We start from the raw sequence: 19,220 nt of genomic DNA, 5'->3' as shown, positions 1-19,220 counted from the left end.
AGAATTTCCAGCTGCACTTCACAACTCGCAAAGATGGCTTTAGTAATAATGAGTCAAACAGCAAGAAGCATTAGAGATAAGGGGGTAGTGATACCAAGATGAGTTGGAAGTATCTGCAGCAAATGCAAGGGTAAATAGGTGACTCGAACAAACGTACCTGTTTTTGTAAAACCTGCAAATATTATTAGATTGAAATTTAAACAATGTCTGCACATGGAATGAATGGAAGTATGGAATGAATGTGCAAAGTTTATTTATTGTCACAAGTTGGCTTACATTAACAAGGCAAGAAGTTACTGTGAAAATTCTGTAGTTGCCAAGCTCCAGCACCTGTTGGGCTACACTGAGGGAGAATTTAGCATGGCCAATGCATGGACTTCGGGAGGAAACCGGAGCACCCGGAGAATGTGCAGACTCTGCACAGCAACCCAAGCACAGAATCAAACCCAGGTCCATGGCGCTGTGAGGCAGCAGTGCTAACCACTGTGTGGTTTAGCTGTAAACAACAGAATCTGCCTCAGAGGCCTTTCTCTGAAGTAGTACTCCCTCTACCTATGCTCGAATAAACAACTGTAACCTGCTGAGTCTCAAGTAGCATGAAAGAAATCAGCAATAACACGTGAAAGTCCTGATAGAACAGCGAGTCTTTCTTTCTGTCCATGTCCTCACCATGAAGGGTCTCGTATGCCTGGATGACCTCTGACATGTACATTGGCCGTTGTCTAGCAATGGTTGCCAAGGAGCCCAGTGCAGCAGTCAGGTTGATACTGGAAATGGCGGGATGTACCATGAACTTCAGGAGTTGATCCAGCGCTATTTTGCCCTCTTCCTGAAGACTGCCTGGAAAAGATGATGACAAATCATCAGTAATACTATCACCCTTAGCAAAAAAGCTCCAGGATTGAGAGGCTCGAGATACCACAGAATTGTTACAGCACAGAAGGAGGCAATGTTAAATCTCTCTTATTCACAGATCAAAAGAGCAATCTATGGCCTGCCATTCCTTAACATATTATCCACATATTATGGTTTATTCCAGAAAACACTGGTGCAGACTTTCTTTTCCTACCACCACATTGATGTAAACTGGTCCTTGTATAAGCTTAAGAATAATTGCCTGATCTTGTAAAATCCTTACAGTGCAGAAAGAGGCCATTTGGCCCATTGACTCTGCACCAACAACAAATCCACCCAGGCCCTTTCCCGTGATCCCATATAATTACCCTGCTAATGCCCCCAAAACTAGGGTCAATTTAGCATGGCCAACAATCTAACTCGCACATATGTACCCCGCTCATCCCTCTAAGCTATGCATCCCAGGACATTAAGTCTCAATTTAGCATGGCCAATGCACCCTAACCCCACATCTTTGGACTGTGGGAGGAAACCGGAGCACCCAGAAGATACCCATGCAGACACGGGGAGAAAGTGCATACTCCACATTGACAGTCATCCAAGCCAGGAATTGAACCTGGGTCCCTGATGCTGTGAGGCGGCAATGCTAACCACTGCGCCACCGTGCCATCCAAATTTTCCCAATTAGTACCAACTATTCTCATTTACAATCAGAACATATACTTCGCTGCGACAGAACTGTCTCATTAGCAGACGATTCAGCCCATCTTGGCTGCACCAGCTCTCCAAATGAGCAAGTCACCGATGCCACTCCCCTCCCTTCTCCCTGCACATCATGTGCGTGTTTTTTTAAAAACAAATTTGCAACTCAAAGTTGAAATCTAGTGCAGAACACCAGAGCATTCGTCCTCTGTAAATGGTGGATGCTGCAGTCCCCTGCTCCGAATGCCTTCCACCCTCCACAGAATCCTGTCTCTCGGGGAGCTAATTTTATCTGCCCAAGACAGGGTTATTTCAGCAAGTAGTCTAATATAGGGAGAGAACACAGATGGGCAGTACGGCGGCACAGTGGTTAGCACTGTTGCCTCACAGCACCAGGGACCCAGATTCAATTCCAACCTTGGGTCACTGTCTGTGTGGAGTTTGCACGTTCTACCCGTGTCTGCGTGGGTTTCCTCCAGGTGCTCCGGTTTCCTCCCACATCTGAACATGTGCAGGTTAGGTGGATTGGCTGTGCTAAATTGCACCTTAGTGTCCAATGATGTGCAAGTTAGGAGACTGGCCATGCTAAATTGCCCCTTAGCATCCCTAGATTAGGTTAGGTGGGGGCATGGCCATGCTAAATTGCCCCTTAGTGTCAGAGAGCAGGGTAAATGCATGGGGCTGTGGGGATAGGGCCTGGTGGGTTTGTGGTCGGTGCAAAGTTGATGGGCCAAATGGCCTTGCACTGTAAGGATTCTATGATTCTAAGCAAGAGAACTGACAAAAAGAACTGGGCTAGTGTGATGGTGGGGGGAAATAGGGGACTACGGTAGGATTTTTAAATAATGCAACAATTTATGGCCTTCAATGCAATGTTTGCAAACTGGGTGAGGCAGATTGAACAGTTACTGCTGGGGAAAGACCAGGGGGGTGGAGGGAATTAGTGGGACAGGCCTGCACTAACAACAATCCCACCCAGGCCCTATCCACATAACCCCCACTTATACTTACCCTGTTAATCCCCTGACACTAAAGGGCAATTTAGCACAGCTAATGCCCCTAACCTGCACATCTTTGGGGCATGGGAAGAAACCAGAGCACCTGGAGGAAACCCACGCAGACACGGGGCGAACACACAAATCCACACAGTCACCAAAGGCTGGAATCGAATCTGGGTATTTGACGCTGTGACGCAGCAGTGCTAACAACTGTGCCTTTAATGATGTTCATAAATAGACACCTTGTTTCAACTTTCTCATGTTGGTTTGACTTTATGTCATTGTGCCAGTGATGGTCATGCATGTTCATTGACATTCAGATGCATTTTTATAATACTAGGTACCTTTGTTTTTCCAAACTCTTCCTTAAAGTTGGAGTTTCTGTGCCCCTAATAATAGCAGACAATGTAAATGTCGTCTACAACTGGTTGAGTGGGTTATTTTGGTAAAAATAGATTATAGGAACCAATCCCACATTTATCATATTGTTCTGGAAAAATGAGTTCCAAGTTACAACACAGTTCTCAGGAACTAAATCATAGAATCCCTACAGTGCATAAGGCCGTTCAACCTTTTGAATCTGGAACGACAATCCCATCCAAGTCCTATTCCTGTAACCCAACATGTTTACCCCGCTAATCCCTCTAACTTATGCATCCTGGGACACTGAGTAGCAATTTAGCATGGGCAATGCACCCCAACCCACATATCTTTGGAGGGTAGAGGAAACTGGAACACCTGGGGGGAACCCATGCGGTCATGGGGAGAACGTTCAGACTCCACACGCAGATAGCCCCAAGCCGGGAATCAAACCTGGGTCTCTGGCGCTGTAAGGCAGCAGTGCTAAGCACTGTGCCACCATGCCGCCCCTGCCGTCCTCAGACTAATTGAGCCATTAAGTCAAATTTTATTTATTAGTCACAAGTAAGGCTTACATCAAGACTGCAATGAAGTTACTGTGAAATTCCCCTAGTCGCCACAGTACGGCACCTGTTCGGGTCAATGCACCCTAACCAGCATGCTTTTTAGACTATGGGAGGAAACCTGTGCACCTAGAGGAAACCCACATAAACACGGGGAAAATGTGCAGACAGAATGTCCACACAGACAATGATCCAAGGCCGGAATCGAACCCAGGTCCCTGGTGCTGTGAGGCAGTGATGTTAACCGTGCCACCCATGAGGCATTACTCTGAGGACTGCCTGCAGCCATCAAGAAATCAAACTGGGATTTCAGCTGAAATTGCCATACTCAGGTGGCAATGAGAACGTGAAACCCGCTACCTCTAAGAACAGCTGAGGTGGGCAGTTCAGAGGCATTTGAGAAGCTAGATAAGCCAATTAGGGGAAGGGACTAAAGGGTTATATGGACAGAGTTAGTCAAAGGAGGATAGGATTCTCAAAGGAGCGTAAGTGCAGCACGGAATCAAGTGGCAACTTCTGTACGCAAAGTCCCACATTATCCACCCAAAGCCCATTGGTACTCACTCCAATTCTAAACCATGCGTTACCCATCAGGCTGCCAACACTCCACTATGCTCAACTGGACAGTATACTGAGGAGAATAGACAATCAAATATCCATCCTTTGGAGCTGATCTCACATCCAAGCCAACAATTGGAGTAGACGCTTTGGATCTATGGCAAGATCATTAGCCTAACTCTTGACTGGTTGCTTTTGAAGCAGTAACAAGTGGTTCTGCGGGATACCCACTGGCATTGATATACGAGTGATCCTTCACAATGCGATCCAGGCTAATGTCGTTCTCCTGCCGCTTGGGGATATCCGAATCCGGGGTGCGAGGCGACAACGTGATAATCAGACTCTCGATGAACTTGATGGCGTGAGTTCGGATCCCATCGTTATCAGAGTCCAGCATCAGCACTATTTCATCCTGCATGCTACTCACCATGTCCCAGCATGCCTCCTGCATTTCACTGATGACCCTTGACTTCACCACCCACTGAGGAGAGAAAAGAACCACAGGTTAAAACATCTGCAGAAACAAAAATACACAGGAGGGGCAGCATGGTGGCACAGCGGTTAGCATTGCTGCCTCACAGCACCAGGGGCCCGAGGTGATTACCAGCTTGTGTCACTGTCTGTGTGGAGTCTGCATGGGTTTCCTCCAGGTGCTTTGGTTTCAACAAAGAACAAAGAAAATTCCAGCACAGGAGGCCCTTTGACCCTCCAAACCTGCACCAACCATTCTGCCCAACTAAAATAAAACCCTGTTCCGGGGACCATATCTCTCCATTCCCATCCTATTCATGTATTTGTCTCAAAAGCCACTATCATATCTGCTTCCACTACTTCCCACGGGCAGTGGGCTCCAGTCACCCACCACCTTTTGTGTAAAAAATCTGCCTCGTACATCTCTTTTAAACCTTGCCCCTCTCACCTTAAACTTGTACCCTCTTAGTAATTGACTCTTCCACCCCAGGAAAAAGCTTCTATCCACTCTGTCCATGCCCCCATAATCCTCCCAGAGTCTGAAATTCGTGCTGATTGCGTGTATTGGCCGTGCCAAACTCTCCCACAGTGTACCCGCACAGGCACCAGAATGCGGCGACTACAGGATTTTCACAGTAACTTTGGTGTGAATGCAAGCCTACACGTGACACTAATAAACAAACTGAACTATAAACCTGCACATGTGGCGTGCTACACTCAGGGAATCTGGGTTGCTCTGGTAAGCTGTACTTTTACGTGCACGTGGTAGCCTGGAACTATCAATTGTGATGACAGAGGGTTTGATATTCTTTCCATCACATGGCTGACCAGGATTCTCTCCCCTTCTCACCTACAGCCATTGGCATTGTTCGAAAGATTTGCACGTTGATGTTCAACCCTATTGTGGATGTACCTTCCTTGGCTATCAGGTCCCCACCTCGAAGTTGGAGCTTCTGGTTCAGAGGTAGGAGCGCTGACCCAGTGGGCCACAAGGCATCCTATTCAGATCTCTGGAACTTTAGCAATTTTTACGACAGCTTTTAACGTGCTAGAATGCCCAAGAGGTTGTCAAACAAACTTTCACACCAAGCCACAAGAGGCTGAGAGGACAGGAGTGGAGAGATGTCAAACCTTGGGGAAGGAATTCCAGAACTTCAGGCCTTGGCAGCCAAAGGCATAAATGCCGTTGGTGGAACAAGGGAAAACAACTGGGGAAAATAATCAATAAAAACAGCCACAGAGATGTTTACCTTATGTAACAACTCTTACTAACATGGCTTTTGTTGAAACAGGCGCAGTACATGGCTAAAGGGAGACACCTTTGTCCTACACAATGGTGAGATATTTTCTCGCAAATGTCTGAGGTTATTTGTTCAGTTAAACAACTAGATAGGTAAAAGGGCAAGTACGCAAATAAAGGAAGAACACAGCTACAGAGGATGGACAAGCACCGGGTTCAGGGTGAGGGGGCCTCAGCGAGACAGCACAGCAGCTGGGAAATGCCAGGGCAAGTGAGTGTTCGAAAACGAAGTGGGTGAGTGAGACAGAATGTGGGATCGAGAGCGAGTGACAGAAAAATTGTGTGGAGGTGTGTTTGACACTGGGGTGAGTGAGAAACAATGCGTGGAGGAGACAGAGTTTGCCTTATGTCCAATCTCAGTTTTCTTTACTCACTCTCAGCACCATATACACGCACGCAGCTACTCACACTCATCCACCCATATACACTAACTCTCCTTCACTCTGGGGTCAATTTTTATTTAACTAGCTAATATTGCGGTCATTTGCTCGGCTATGAGGGCACAGTGATTAGCACAACTGTCTCACAGCATCGGGGACCCGGATTCCCAGCTTGGGTCACCTTCTTTGGGACTTTAACTTTACGAATATTGATTGGAGTTGCTATAGTTCTAGCTCGCTAGAGGGGTCAGTGTTTGTACAAAGCGTGCAGGAAGGTTTTTTGTCTCAGTATGTTGACAGGCCAACTAGAGGTGAGGCTATATTGGATTTGGTGCTGGGAAATGAGCCAGACCACGTGCTAGACTTGGAAGTTGGTGTGCATTTTGGTGATAGTGACCACAATTCGGTTACGTTCACCTTAGTGATGGGAAGAGATAGGCATGAACCTCGGGTCAGCAATTTTAGCTGGGGTAAGGGCGATTATGAGGCTATCAGGAGTGAATTAGGAAGCATGGATTGGATTAGGGGATTACAGGGACTGGGAACGTCTGAAATGTGGAGTTTTTTCAAGGAGCAGCTACTGCGAGTCCTTGATAGGTATGTCCCTGTCAGGCATGGTGGATTTGGTAGATCTAGGGAACCGTGGTGCACTAAAAGAGTTGAGTCGATGGTTAAAAAGAAAAAGGAGGCTTATGTTCGGATGAGATTGGAGGGCTCAGATAGTGCACTAGAAAGCTTTAGATTGGCTAGGAGGGAGTTGAAGAGTGAGTTGAGAAGGGCTAAAAGAGGACATGAGAAGACTTTGGCTGATAGGATTAAGGAGAATCCTAAGGCGTTCTATAGGTATGTCAAGAACAGAAGGTTGGTCAGGGCAAGATTAGGGCCAGTTACAGACAGCAGGGGGAAGTTGTGTGTGGAACCGGAGGAGATTGGAGAAGTATTGAACCAATATTTCTCTTCGGTGTTCACGCAGGGGGACATGAATATAGCTGAGGAGGACATTGGGTTGCAGGGGTGTAAAATAGACAGTATTACGGTTGATAAAGGGGATGTGCTGGAAATTCTTGAGGGGCTGAAAATAGATAAGTCCCCTGGTCCAGATGGGATCTACCCTAGGATTCTCTGGGAGGCTAGAGAGGTGATTGCAGAGTCTCTGGCTCAGATCTTCAGGTCGTCATTGGTCTCTGGTGTAGTCCCGGAGGATTGGAGGATAGCGAATGTTGTCCCATTGTTTAAGAAGGGGAACAGAGACTTTGCCGGGAATTATAGACCGGTGAGTCTTACTTCTGTTGTGGGCAAGGTTTTAGAAAAAATTATTAGGGATAGGATTTATAGTTATTTGGAGTGTAATGAATTGATTAGAAATAGTCAGCATGGTTTTGTAGCGGGTAGGTCGTGCCTTACTAACCTTATTGAGTTTTTTGAGAAGGTGACCAAAGAGGTGGATGGGGGCAAGGCTGTTGACGTGGTATACATGGATTTTAGTAAGGCGTTCGATAAGGTTCACCATGGTAGGCTTCTGCAGAAAATGCAGATGTATGGGATTGTGGGTAATCTAGGAAGTTGGATCAGGAATTGGCTATCAGATAGGAGACAGAGGGTGGTGGTGGATGGTAAATATTCATCATGGAGTACAGTTACGAGTGGTGTGCCTCAGGGATCTGTTTTGGGGCCACTGTTGTTTGTAATTTTTATTAATGATCTGGATGAGGGTATAGTTGGGTGGATTAGTAAATTTGCTGATGACACCAAAATTGGAGGTGTGGTAGATTGTGAGGAAGGGTGTCATAGTCTGCAGGGAGACTTAGATAGGTTGCAGAGCTGGGCCGAGAGGTGGCGGATGGAATTTAATGCGGAGAAGTGTGAGGTAATTCACTTTGGTAGGAGCAACAGATGTGTCGAGTATAGGGCTAACGGGAGGACTTTGAATAGTGTGGATGAACAGAGGGATCTAGGTGTGTGTGTACATAGATCCCTGAAAGTTGGGAATCAAGTAGATAAGGTTGTTAAGAAGGCGTACGGTGTCTTGGCGTTTATTGGTAGGGGGATTGAATTTAGGAGTCGCAGTGTAATGTTGCAACTGTACACTACTCTAGTGCGGCCGCACTTGGAGTACTGTGTGCAGTTCTGGTCCCCGCATTACAAGAAGGATGTGGAGGCGTTGGAGAGGGTGCAGAGGAGGTTTACTAGGATGTTGCCTGGTATGGTGGGGAGGTCCTATGAGGAGAGACTGAGGGATTTAGGGTTGTTTTCGTTGGAAAGAAGGCGGCTAAGAGGGGATCTTATTGAAACATATAAGATGATTAGAGGTTTAGATAGGGTGGATAGTGATAGCCTTTTTCCTCGGATGGAGAAAGCTAGCACGAGGGGGCATGGCTTTAAATTAAGGGGGGGTAGCTACAGGACGGATGTCAGGGGTAGGTTCTTTACCCAGCGGGTGGTGAGGGATTGGAATGCCCTGCCTGCTGCAGTTGTAAATGCGTCTAGTTTGGGGGCGTTTAAGAGATCTCTGGATAGGTTTATGGACGAAAAGGGATTGGTATAGGCTAGTGGGTCATTGTTTTTGTAACTGGTCGGCGCAACATCGTGGGCCGAAGGGCCTGTTCTGCGCTGTAATGTTCTATGTTCTATGTTCTCTGTGGAGTTTGCACATTCTCCCCGAATCTGCATGGGCTTCCTCCAGGTGCTCCGGTTTCCTCCCACAGTCCAAAGACGTACAGGTTAATTGCCCCTTAGTGTCTGTGATGTGTAGGTTAGAGGGATTAGCGGAGTAAATGTGTGGGGTTACAGGAAAAGGCTAGGTTGGATTGTGATTGGTGCAGACTTGATGGACCGAATGGTCTCTTTCTGTACTGGAGGGATTCTATGATTATTTCTTGCCTTAAAACTTCAACTTTTTTTTGGAATTCACTTCATTATTGCTTCAATCATTAAATTACATTGCTCATCAGCCCACTGAGTGAAAATATATGGAAATACAGCCCCCCTCGAGTGAAAAGGTTGGGCATGCCTGGTGTAGACGCTTCCCAAATTCAAACTGGCGCTGAACTGTGGGATGTTAAACAGAAATTTGTTTGTTCTCACAAACATCGGAGGTTGAGGGAGGCCTGATAGAAGTCTACAACGTTACGAAGGGCGCAGACAGAGTGGATAGTCAGAAGCTTTTCCCCAGGGTGGAAGAGTCAATTATTAGGGGGCATAAATTTGATTTGATTTATTATTCACATGTATTAGTATACAGTGAAAAGAATTGTTTCTTGCACACTATACAAAGCACACTATACTATTCATAGAAAAGGAATCAAGAGAGTACAGAATGTCATGTTCCCCTCATAAGAACACAAGAAATAGGAGCAGGAGTAGGCCATCTAGCCCTTTGAGCCTGCCCCACCATTCAATAAGATCATGGCTGATCTGAAGTGGATCAGTTCCACTTTCTCCCCATAACCCTTAATTCCCCTGTCTATCAGAAACCTATCTACCCGTGACTTAAATATATTTAGCAAGGTAGCCTCCACCACTTCAATGGGCAGAGAATTCCTGAGATTCACCACCCTTTGAGTGAAGAAGTTCCTCCTCAACTCCAATCTAAACTGCCCCCCCCCGCCCCCGTAGCTAGGACGCAGAGAAAGATCAACTTAGAGCAAGGCAGGCTCATTCAAAAATCTGACAGCAGCAGGGAAGAAGCTGTTCTCGAGTCGGTTGGTACGTGACCTCAGACTTTTGTAACCTTTTCCCGGTAGATAAAGGCTTAAGGTGTGAGGGGCAAAGTTTAAAGGAGATGTACGAGGCAATTTTCCTTTTATTTTACACAGAGGATGGCAGGTGTCTGGAACTCGTTGCTGGGGAGGTACTGGAGGAAGATACAAAAATGACTTTTAAGGGGCATTTTGACAAATACACGGATAGGATGGGAATAGGGGGATATAGTCCCCGGAAGGTAGAGGGTTTTAGTTCAGATGGGCAGCATGGATTGGCACAGGCTTGGAAGACCAATGGCCTGTTCCTGTGCTGTAATTTTCTTTGCACTACGCACTTGCGCATTGAGAATTTCACACCACCTACCTGGAGAGCCACCTTGTACAGCTGGGTCATGGTCAGGATAACCTTCTTCACCACGTTAACATTCTCGTCCTTCAGCAGCATGTTGAGGTTTGCGATTAGTTTTGGCAGCAGCTCGTTATCCCGCTTACTGGGGGAGGGAGAGAAATTAAGGAACAGAAATGGTGTTGGGATTGACAGAAAACAGAGTTTCAGAAAGGAAAAAAAGGCAACCAAAAAAGAAATACGAACCTTGCCTCCTCCATGAATCCAATCACAAACTTACGCACGTCAACGGATTTATCTGATTGAAATGCAATGATTTCCTGCAAAGAAAAAGACTGGTCAGTTTCTGGCATTTACCACACTTCAAAACAATTCGATTGGTTGCAAAGTGTTTCAGGACAACCGAGTGTCATGAAAGACACTCGGGAAATATGAGTCTTTGTTTCTGTCCAAACAGCAGTCTGTAGGAGGACAGGATTTCGCCGTCGACCATGACTGAGTGGGTAGAACACTCTGAGTTGATGGGCTACTTCCTGACACTTTTGCACAAAGTCCAGGCTGAAACACACAGTGCGGCACTAAGGCAATTCCAATGAAACGAGACCCTCAGCACCAGCTCCCCTCCCCCACTTCCTTGTCTCCATTCACGGGCTGTAAAGAACCCTGGGGCTTCTTGGGGTAATGAGAGGCACTATTTAAATTCAAGTCCCACATTCAAAACCAGCTCTTCCTATTGGCTCACAGTTTAAGCCAACTACACACCCAATCCCCGCAAGGTCAGAATGTCACACAGCATCTTGAATCCCTACAGCGCAGGAGGCTACTATTCGGCACTGACCACAATGATACCCAGCCTCTTGCCCCGTAACTCCATGCATTTACCCTAGCTAGTCCTCCTGACACTAAAGGTCAATTTAGCATGGCCAATCCACCTAACCCGGACGTCTTTGAACTGCGGCAGGAAACCGGAGCTTCCGCAGGAAGAATGGGGAGAATGTGCAGACTCCACTCAGATAGCGACCCTGGGTCCCTGGCGCTGAGGGACAGCGGTGCTAACCATTGTGCTGCCCCAAAGGATGGTTCCTTTGATAATCAGGATGAATTCAAAACAGGTACCAGATATGGATGTGCACAATGAATTCAACTCCCACTGTGCTCATCGGCTAGGGATGTCTATTTTACTGATGGCTATGTTCAAAGATCACGGCTGTTCATGCAGTGTCGAGCCTGCTCTATGTTAGAACGACAACTTTATATTGGATGTAATGCGACCGATGGTAATAAGCTATAGGGAACCAATTACACAATGATGTGATGGTCAGCTGACTCACTATAAATAAGAACCTGTTGGGAATTGTGGGAAGCTTGGAGTGGCCCAGGACGAGGCCCCAACTTTGGAATAATAAAGTTTCTTTTTTAAACTCTTTGATTTATAAATTGGAGTAGGTTTTGTTATGTTTTTATTGTCTGTATTTGGAGAGTTCCTTCTGAAGGAACACTCTACAGTTTACTCACATCCAGAAAGTTGTCGAGGAGTGTGGGATCCTTGTTCAAAATCAGCTCCTGAACCTGTGGAAGAAACAAATATACATGGGAATAAAATAGAGAATCTGCAGTGCTGTCTGCATGCAGTGGAGGACAGAGGTCAATGGGGATAATCCCTAACCGAGTTATTGAATCCATTTCACTTTGAGCACTGTGAACTATGCTGTCTCCAGCAGGCTAGAGGGAGATGGTGACATAGTGGGAATATCACTAGACCTAGTAATCCAGATGTCAGGCTAAAGCTCTAAGTACAAGGGTTCAAATTGCATCACAGCAGCTAGTGGAATTTAAACTCCAGCAGGCAATGGCCTAGTAGTATCATCCAGAAACTCAGCTAATGTTCTGGGGACCCGGGTTCGAATCACTATGGCAGACGGTGCAATTTGAATTCAAGTAAAACAAAAAATCTGGGATTAAGAATCTACTGATGACCACAAAACCATTGTCGGAAAAACCCACCTCTTTCTCCAATGTCCTTTTAGGGAAGGAAATCTGCTGTCCTTACCTGGTCTGGCCTACATGTGACTCCAGAGCCGCAGCAATGTGGTTGACTTTCAACTGCCCTTAAGCAGCTGGGGATGGACAATAAATGCTGGCCAGACACCCACGTCCCACAAATGAATAAAATGTAAATAAATAAAATCTGGAGTTGAGAGCTAGTCTCAGGAATGGTGAGCATGAAAACCCATCTTGTTCATTTATGCCCATGAGGGATGGAAATCTGCCGTGCTCATGGTCTGGCCCATATGTGACTCAAAGCCCACAACAATGTTGTTGGCTCTTAACTGCCTCTCTAAAATAGCCTAACAAAAGCTGGTAAGACCATAAAGACATAAGAGCAAAATTAGGCCACAATATTCCAAATGGCGTCTCCCCAGAGCCTTATAAGGCCTCAGAAGTACATCCCTGCTCTTGCATTCTAGCCCTTTCGACATGAATGCTCACATTGTGTTTGTCTTTCTAACTGTTGACTGAACCTGCACTTTAACCTGAAGAGAATTTTGAACAAAGACATCCAAGTCCCTTTGTATTTTTGATTTCCTAAGCATTTTCCTATTTCGAAAATAGTCTATGCCTCCATTCCTCTTTCCAAAGTGCATAACCTCACACTTTTCCACATTGCATTCCATCTGCCACTTCTTTGCCCACTCTCTTAACCTGTCCAAGTCCTTCTGAAGCCTCCCTGCTTCCTCTCCTGTCCCCCTACATATCTTTGTATCATCTGCAAACTTAGCAACAGTGTTTTCAGTTCCTTCCTCCAAATGGTTAATGGATAGTGGTCCCAGCACTGACCCCTCAGGCACACCACTAGTCACCGGCTGCCATCCTGAAAAAGCCCCCTTTAATCACCTCGTCCTGCCTTCTGCCAGTCAGCCACTAAGTTTAACGGCAGGTAGCAAAGGGCAACAAATGCTGGTCTTGCTCTGCAATACTCACATCGTTGCAAAGAATTTTATGAAAGGATGGTAGAAAAACATTCACCAGAATTATTCCAGAACATACAAGGCAAACTCGAGTAAACACGGGTTATCTCTACAGAAAAGACAACAAGAAACTAGCCTAGTGGATATTTAAAGTGTTGTTGAAAAAGCCATATTGTCAAAGCTTTTCATCTTGCACTCATCAGAATAGATTCACAAGAAAACCAAGAGTAAAGAAGACAATTTATGATTGATTGACAAGTGGTCAGGGAGAACACACGAGGGAACAGTTAACTGCTAAGCTTTTATTCAAAATCAAGTCAGGTCGACTCTTGATTGTTCAAGGCATTGCATGGGACATGAACCTTCTTTTATTCATTCATAGGACATGGGCTTCGCTGGCTCGCCAACATTTATCACCCATCCCTCATTGCCCTTGGAGGGCAGTTGAGAATCTGTTGTGACTCTGGAGTCACGTGTTGGCCAGATCAGGCAATGATGGCAGATTTTTTTTTCCCTAAAGGGCATTAGTGACCCAGAAGGGTTTTTCCAGTAATGGTTTCACGGTCATCCCAGGTCTCCAGAACATTAGCTGAGTTTCTGGATAAATAGCCAAATAATAAACCCAATTGGCCGTACTCCCAGGGAGTGCAAGTCCTTCACGCTTTTGATTTATTGAAAAAAAGGGCGCAATACGCGGACCTGCCCCTTCTGCCTTCAAAAGGGAGGGCCTTGCGAACATGAATAGAAGCTCAAAGGGTAGAAATCCTCAGCCCCACCATTTGCATGACACACGTGAGATTGGCTCCCACCCAAGTTGCCATAAGTGCAGGCAACAGCAATGTAGTTTTACTAGTCAGATTTATGTTACTGCTCCAACATACAAAAGCATGCTTGGATTTTCGACACATGGAGCTGAAAACAGAGGAACCAACTAAACATGGAGCCTGACATGAGACTGGTGAATTCCCGCTGGGAAGCGAACATCAAGTTGCTGCCTCATCAAAAGCAGCCACTCTTCCCATTCGTTTGAATTAGTTTTTGTTTGCGATGGCAGGCAGTGGGGCAGGTCCCATCAAAGTGGGAAAAAAAAACTTTTAAGAACCATCGTCACAAAGCACATCGGCCAACTAACTGCAAGCAACACTACAGGCGCTCCATAGGGTTCAAGTAAAAGTCTGTGGGGCACCTCAGCTGCGCAGTCTCCCTGCATTACTGACCTGTTTGAGAACGCTGATCTTGTTATCAGTGGCAATGAGTGCCGCCTGATTCAACAGGTCCACCACCTGAAACATAAAGTGAACCAGTTATTCTGCAGTCAGTCTCTGTGTGTTTGGTGTTGTGAGACTTCTTAGCCAGTCTCTGTAACAACCCTCTAGTCTATTTGGGTAGATAGCAGATGTACTTAAAAGTTCAAGTTTATTTACTAGTCACAAGTAAGGCTTACATTCACACTGCAATGAAGTTAATGTGAAATTCCCTTAGTCGCCACACTTCAACGCCTGTTTGGGTCAATACACCCTAACCAGCACGTCTTTCAGCAGGTGGAAACCCATGCAGACACAGGGAGAATGTGCAAACTCCACACAGACAGTGACCCAAGCTGGGAATCAAACCCAGATCCCTGACACAGAGGCAGCAGTGCTAACCACTGTGCCACCCAGCTTAGACACTGGGACTAATATAATTTAATTTTTAAAATAATTGACTAAAATTAACTATTTCCTCTGGTGTTCTTCAATCTTCCCTGCCTCCATCAAGCAAGGTCTGGATTTTAAAATTCTCATCCTTGTTTTCAAATCCCTCCTTAGCCTCACCCCATCTCTGTCATCTCCTCCAGTCCCACAACCCTCCAAGGTCTCTGTGCTCCTCTAATTCTGGCCCCGTATGCACCCCAAATCTGAATTACCCTGCTGGTGGTGGCTTGCCATCAGCTGTCTGGCCCTAAGCAACGGAAATTCCTCCTTATACTTTTCCGCCCCTCCCTACCTTGCTTTCCTCCTTTAAGGTGCTCCTTGAAACCTACATTTTAACCAAGCCTTTCATCATCTGACCTCATTCGGCCCATCAAGTCTGCACTGACCACAGTCCCACCCAGGTCCTATTCCTGTAACCCCCCATATTTACCCTGCTAATTGTCCAACACTACGGTCAATTTAGCACGGCCAATTCACCTAACCCGCACATCTTTGAAACTGGAACACCCAGAGGAAACCCACGCAGCTACAGAAAGGATGTGCAGACTCCACACAGAGTGACCCAAGGAATTGAACCCGGGTCCTTGGCATTCTGAGAGAGCAGTGCTAACCACTGTGCCACCTTAATATTGCCATATGTGGCTCACTGACAAATTTTGTTTTATAACATTCCTGTGAATCCCTCTGGGACATTTTATGTTCAAGGTGCTCTATAAATGCAAGTTGTGGATCCAGAATAAGAGTGTGCGAATGTCAACATGTGTATACTTGGAGCAAAATTGGATTTTTTTTCCAGACACAAGGAACCTGAAATTCCTTTCCTCAAAATTGTGGATGCTGAATATCAATCAGGATGCTCAAGATTGTGATGGGTAGGTTTTTGTTAGGGCAAAGCATTAACATTTAGAAGGAAGCGAAGTAAATGAGTTTGGACACAGAACTGCAATCAAACTGAAAACAGCAGCAGGCCAGAGGGGGCTGACAATGGCTAGTACTGCTCCCTCACAGCGCCAGGGACCTGGGTTTGATCCCTGGCTTTGGGTCACTGTCTGTGGACTTCAAACATTCTCCCTGTGTCTGCATGGGTTTCCTCCAGGTGCTCTGGTTTCCTCTCTCAGTCTGAGACACGTGCTGGTTAGGTGCATTGGCCATCCTAAATTCTCCCTCAGTGTACCCAAATAAGCGACTAGGAGGTTTTTACAGTAACTTCATTATAAGCCTACTTATGAGTAATGAATAAACTTTAACATCTGATTCCTATCTGTCCTTCCTCGCACACACCCTCCCCTCTCCATCTGCCCACAGGTTGACCCCATCACTTCCCTTGCACTCCTCCCCCTCTATCTAACCATTTTGTTATCCCTCCCCATTCTCATCCACCCCCTATCTCTGACTCTATGCTTATTCCCCTGATGTGGGTATGCCGGCGTTGGACTGGCGTAAACACAGTAAAAAGTCTGACAACACCAGGTTTTAGTCCAACCGAGTTATTTGATAATAGATTCACAAGCTTTCGGGGTTAGTCCCTTCGTCAGGTGAATGGAGAGTTCTAGCCTCAGACAGAGCATATAAAGCACAGACAGTTTAGAGATTACTGATTAGAATGCGAATCCTTACACCTAACTTGCTGTTCAAGACCTGAAGTGGCTGACAACGTGAGTGGAAGGAGCACTGATCACAGGTTAAAGAGATGTGTATTGTCTCCAGACAGTACAGTAAGTGAGGTTTTGCAAACCCAGGCAAGTCACGGGGGTTACAGATAGTGCGACATGAACCCAAGATCCCTGTTGAGACCTTCGGGTAAGCGTTCTCCAAGGCGGCCTTCACGACACACAACAGCGCAGAGTTGCTGAGCAGAGACTGATAACCAAGTTCTGCACACATGAGGACAGTCTCAACAGGGATCCTGGGTTCATGTCGCACTATCTGTAACCCCCGTGACTTGCCTGGGTTTGCAAAACCTCACTTACTGTACTGTCTGGAGACAATACACATCTCTTTAACCTGTGATCAGTGCTCCTTCCACTCACATTGTCAGCCACTTCAGGTCTTGAACAGCAGGTTAGGTGTAAGGATTCGCATTCTAATCAGTAATCTCAAAACTGTCTGTGCTTTATATGCTCTGTCTGAGGCCAGAACTCTCCATTCACCTGACGAAGGGACTAACCCCGAAAACTTGTGAATCTATTATCAAATAACTCGGTTGGACGAAAACCTGGTGTTGTCAGACTTTTTACTGTATTTCCCTGATCCCATTCACTCCAACCCCAGCCTTTTTTCAACCCCTTGCCTCCAGATCATTCCTCTCATCCCACTCTACAACCTCGTTATTTCAGACCCCTTTCTCCCTGTCTTCTCAAATGCTTGCCCATCCCCGTTTTTTCTCTCTTCCCTCAAGCACTTTTCCTGTACAACAGCCTCTTCTCTGGCCATATTCCTTTCACCTTTTCTGCCCAACAGCTCTAAGCCCATTCCTCTCTCTCTGCCAACCTTAAGCACCAACACCCCTCTCTCAACCACGAACACCCATAGACTATCACCACCCTTCCCAAGCACTCCATTGCCCGCACACTCTATCCCATCCCTCACACATCTCCATCCCATCTCCTCTACCCACAACCCCCTCCTCTCTTATCTTGATTCTTCTCTCCATCCATTTCTCACCATCATTCCACAGCCACAGTGCACAATCCCTCACCCACCCCCACCCTGTCCCTCAGCTTACTCACTCCAACGGTACACCGCAACACCGAAGCACTGTCCCACCCACCCCTCATATCCCTCGCCCGCCCCCCCCCACACACACACATCCCTCGCCCCCCCCCACACACACACATCCCTCGCCCCCCCCACACACACACACACATCCCTCGCCCCCCCCACACACACACACACATCCCTCGCCCCCCCCACACACACACACATCCCTCGCCCCCCCCACACACACACATCCCTCGCGCCCCCCCCCCACACACACATCCCTCGCCCCCCCCACACACACACATCCCTCGCCCTCCCCCCACACACACACATCCCTCGCCCTCCCCCCACACACACACATCCCTCGCCCCCCCCACACACACATCCCTCGCCCCCCCCACACACACACACATCCCTCGCCCCCCCCCACACACACACACATCCCTCCCCCCCCCCACACACACACACATCCCTCCCCCCCCCCACACACACACACATCCCTCCCCCCCCCACACACACACACATCCCTCCCCCCCCCACACACACACACATCCCTCCCCCCCCCCACACACACACACATCCCTCCCCCCCCCCACACACACACACATCCCTCCCCCCCCCCACACACACACACATCCCTCCCCCCCCCCACACACACACACATCCCTCCCCCCCCCCACACACACACACATCCCTCGCCCCCCCCCACACACACACACATCCCTCCCCCCCCCCACACACACACACACATCCCTCCCCCCCCCCACACACACACACACATCCCTCCCCCCCCCCACACACACACACATCCCTCCCCCCCCCCACACACACACACACCCCTCCCCCCCCCACACACACACACATCCCTCGCCCCCCCCCACACACACACACATCCCTCGCCCCCCCCCACACACACACACATCCCTCGCCCCCCCCCACACACACACACACATCCCTCGCCCCCCCCCACACACACACACATCCCTCGCCCCCCCCCCACACACACACACATCCCTCGCCCCCCCCCACACACACACACATCCCTCGCCCCCCCCCCACACACACACATCCCTCGCCCCCCCCCCACACACACACATCCCTCGCCCCCCCCCACAGACACACATCCCTCGCCCCCCCCCACACACACACATCCCTCGCCCCCCCATTCCTCATCCCGTCACACCTCACCCCCTTACACCCCACTCTGCTCCATCCCCATCTCTCACCCGCTCGCTGGTTGTCAGACTCTCTATCGCGTTGTTCTCCTCCTCATTGAAGTACTGGGTAGCGAGGCAGCGACGGGAGGAGCCACTCTCCGCTGCCGGTGGATTCGCCGCCATCTCGGAGCCTGAGTCCCGAGGCCGCCGCTCCCGCGCATGTGCAACGGACCGGGAGCGCTGTCAGCCACTGCGCATGGTGCGGGTTCGAGGGCGCTAGGGCACCCACTGCACTGCGCATGTGCGGCGGCTGGCCACTCTGTCCCACTGCGCATGTGCAACGGCCTGGGCACTCTGTCCTACTGCGCATGTGCATTGGGCACGTTACTGTGTCCCACGTGAGGGCGCGCGATCCGAAACTACAACTCCCAGCAGCGTTTGCGCCAGCGCCTTTTCAACAAACTTT

The 19,220-nt window shown here is 48.0% G+C and overlaps 1 protein-coding gene across 2 annotated transcripts in view; it reads right to left on the bottom strand.

The window, feature by feature from the left end:
* Positions 1-18,976, bottom strand: part of sympk (symplekin) — a 61,615-nt gene extending 42,639 nt beyond the window's left edge. For both annotated transcript variants that reach the window (XM_080218163.1, XM_080218164.1), the window contains exons 1-7: positions 18,824-18,976; positions 14,421-14,486; positions 11,750-11,803; positions 10,481-10,554; positions 10,253-10,379; positions 4,268-4,517; positions 670-840 (exon numbers count right to left, since the gene is read on the bottom strand). In XM_080218163.1, the coding sequence (XP_080074289.1) occupies positions 670-840; positions 4,268-4,517; positions 10,253-10,379; positions 10,481-10,554; positions 11,750-11,803; positions 14,421-14,486; positions 18,824-18,937 (856 nt within the window). In that variant the 5' untranslated portion in view covers positions 18,938-18,976. The remainder of the gene's footprint in view (positions 1-669; positions 841-4,267; positions 4,518-10,252; positions 10,380-10,480; positions 10,555-11,749; positions 11,804-14,420; positions 14,487-18,823) is intronic.
* Between the last annotated feature and the right edge of the window lie 244 nt (positions 18,977-19,220).

This window comes from Carcharhinus amblyrhynchos, unplaced genomic scaffold, assembly GCF_965287045.1.
Source record: "Carcharhinus amblyrhynchos unplaced genomic scaffold, sCarAmb.v2.hapA scaffold_37, whole genome shotgun sequence".
Lineage (NCBI taxonomy): Eukaryota > Metazoa > Chordata > Chondrichthyes > Carcharhiniformes > Carcharhinidae > Carcharhinus > Carcharhinus amblyrhynchos.
This window is presented reverse-complemented; position numbering and strand designations above follow the sequence as displayed.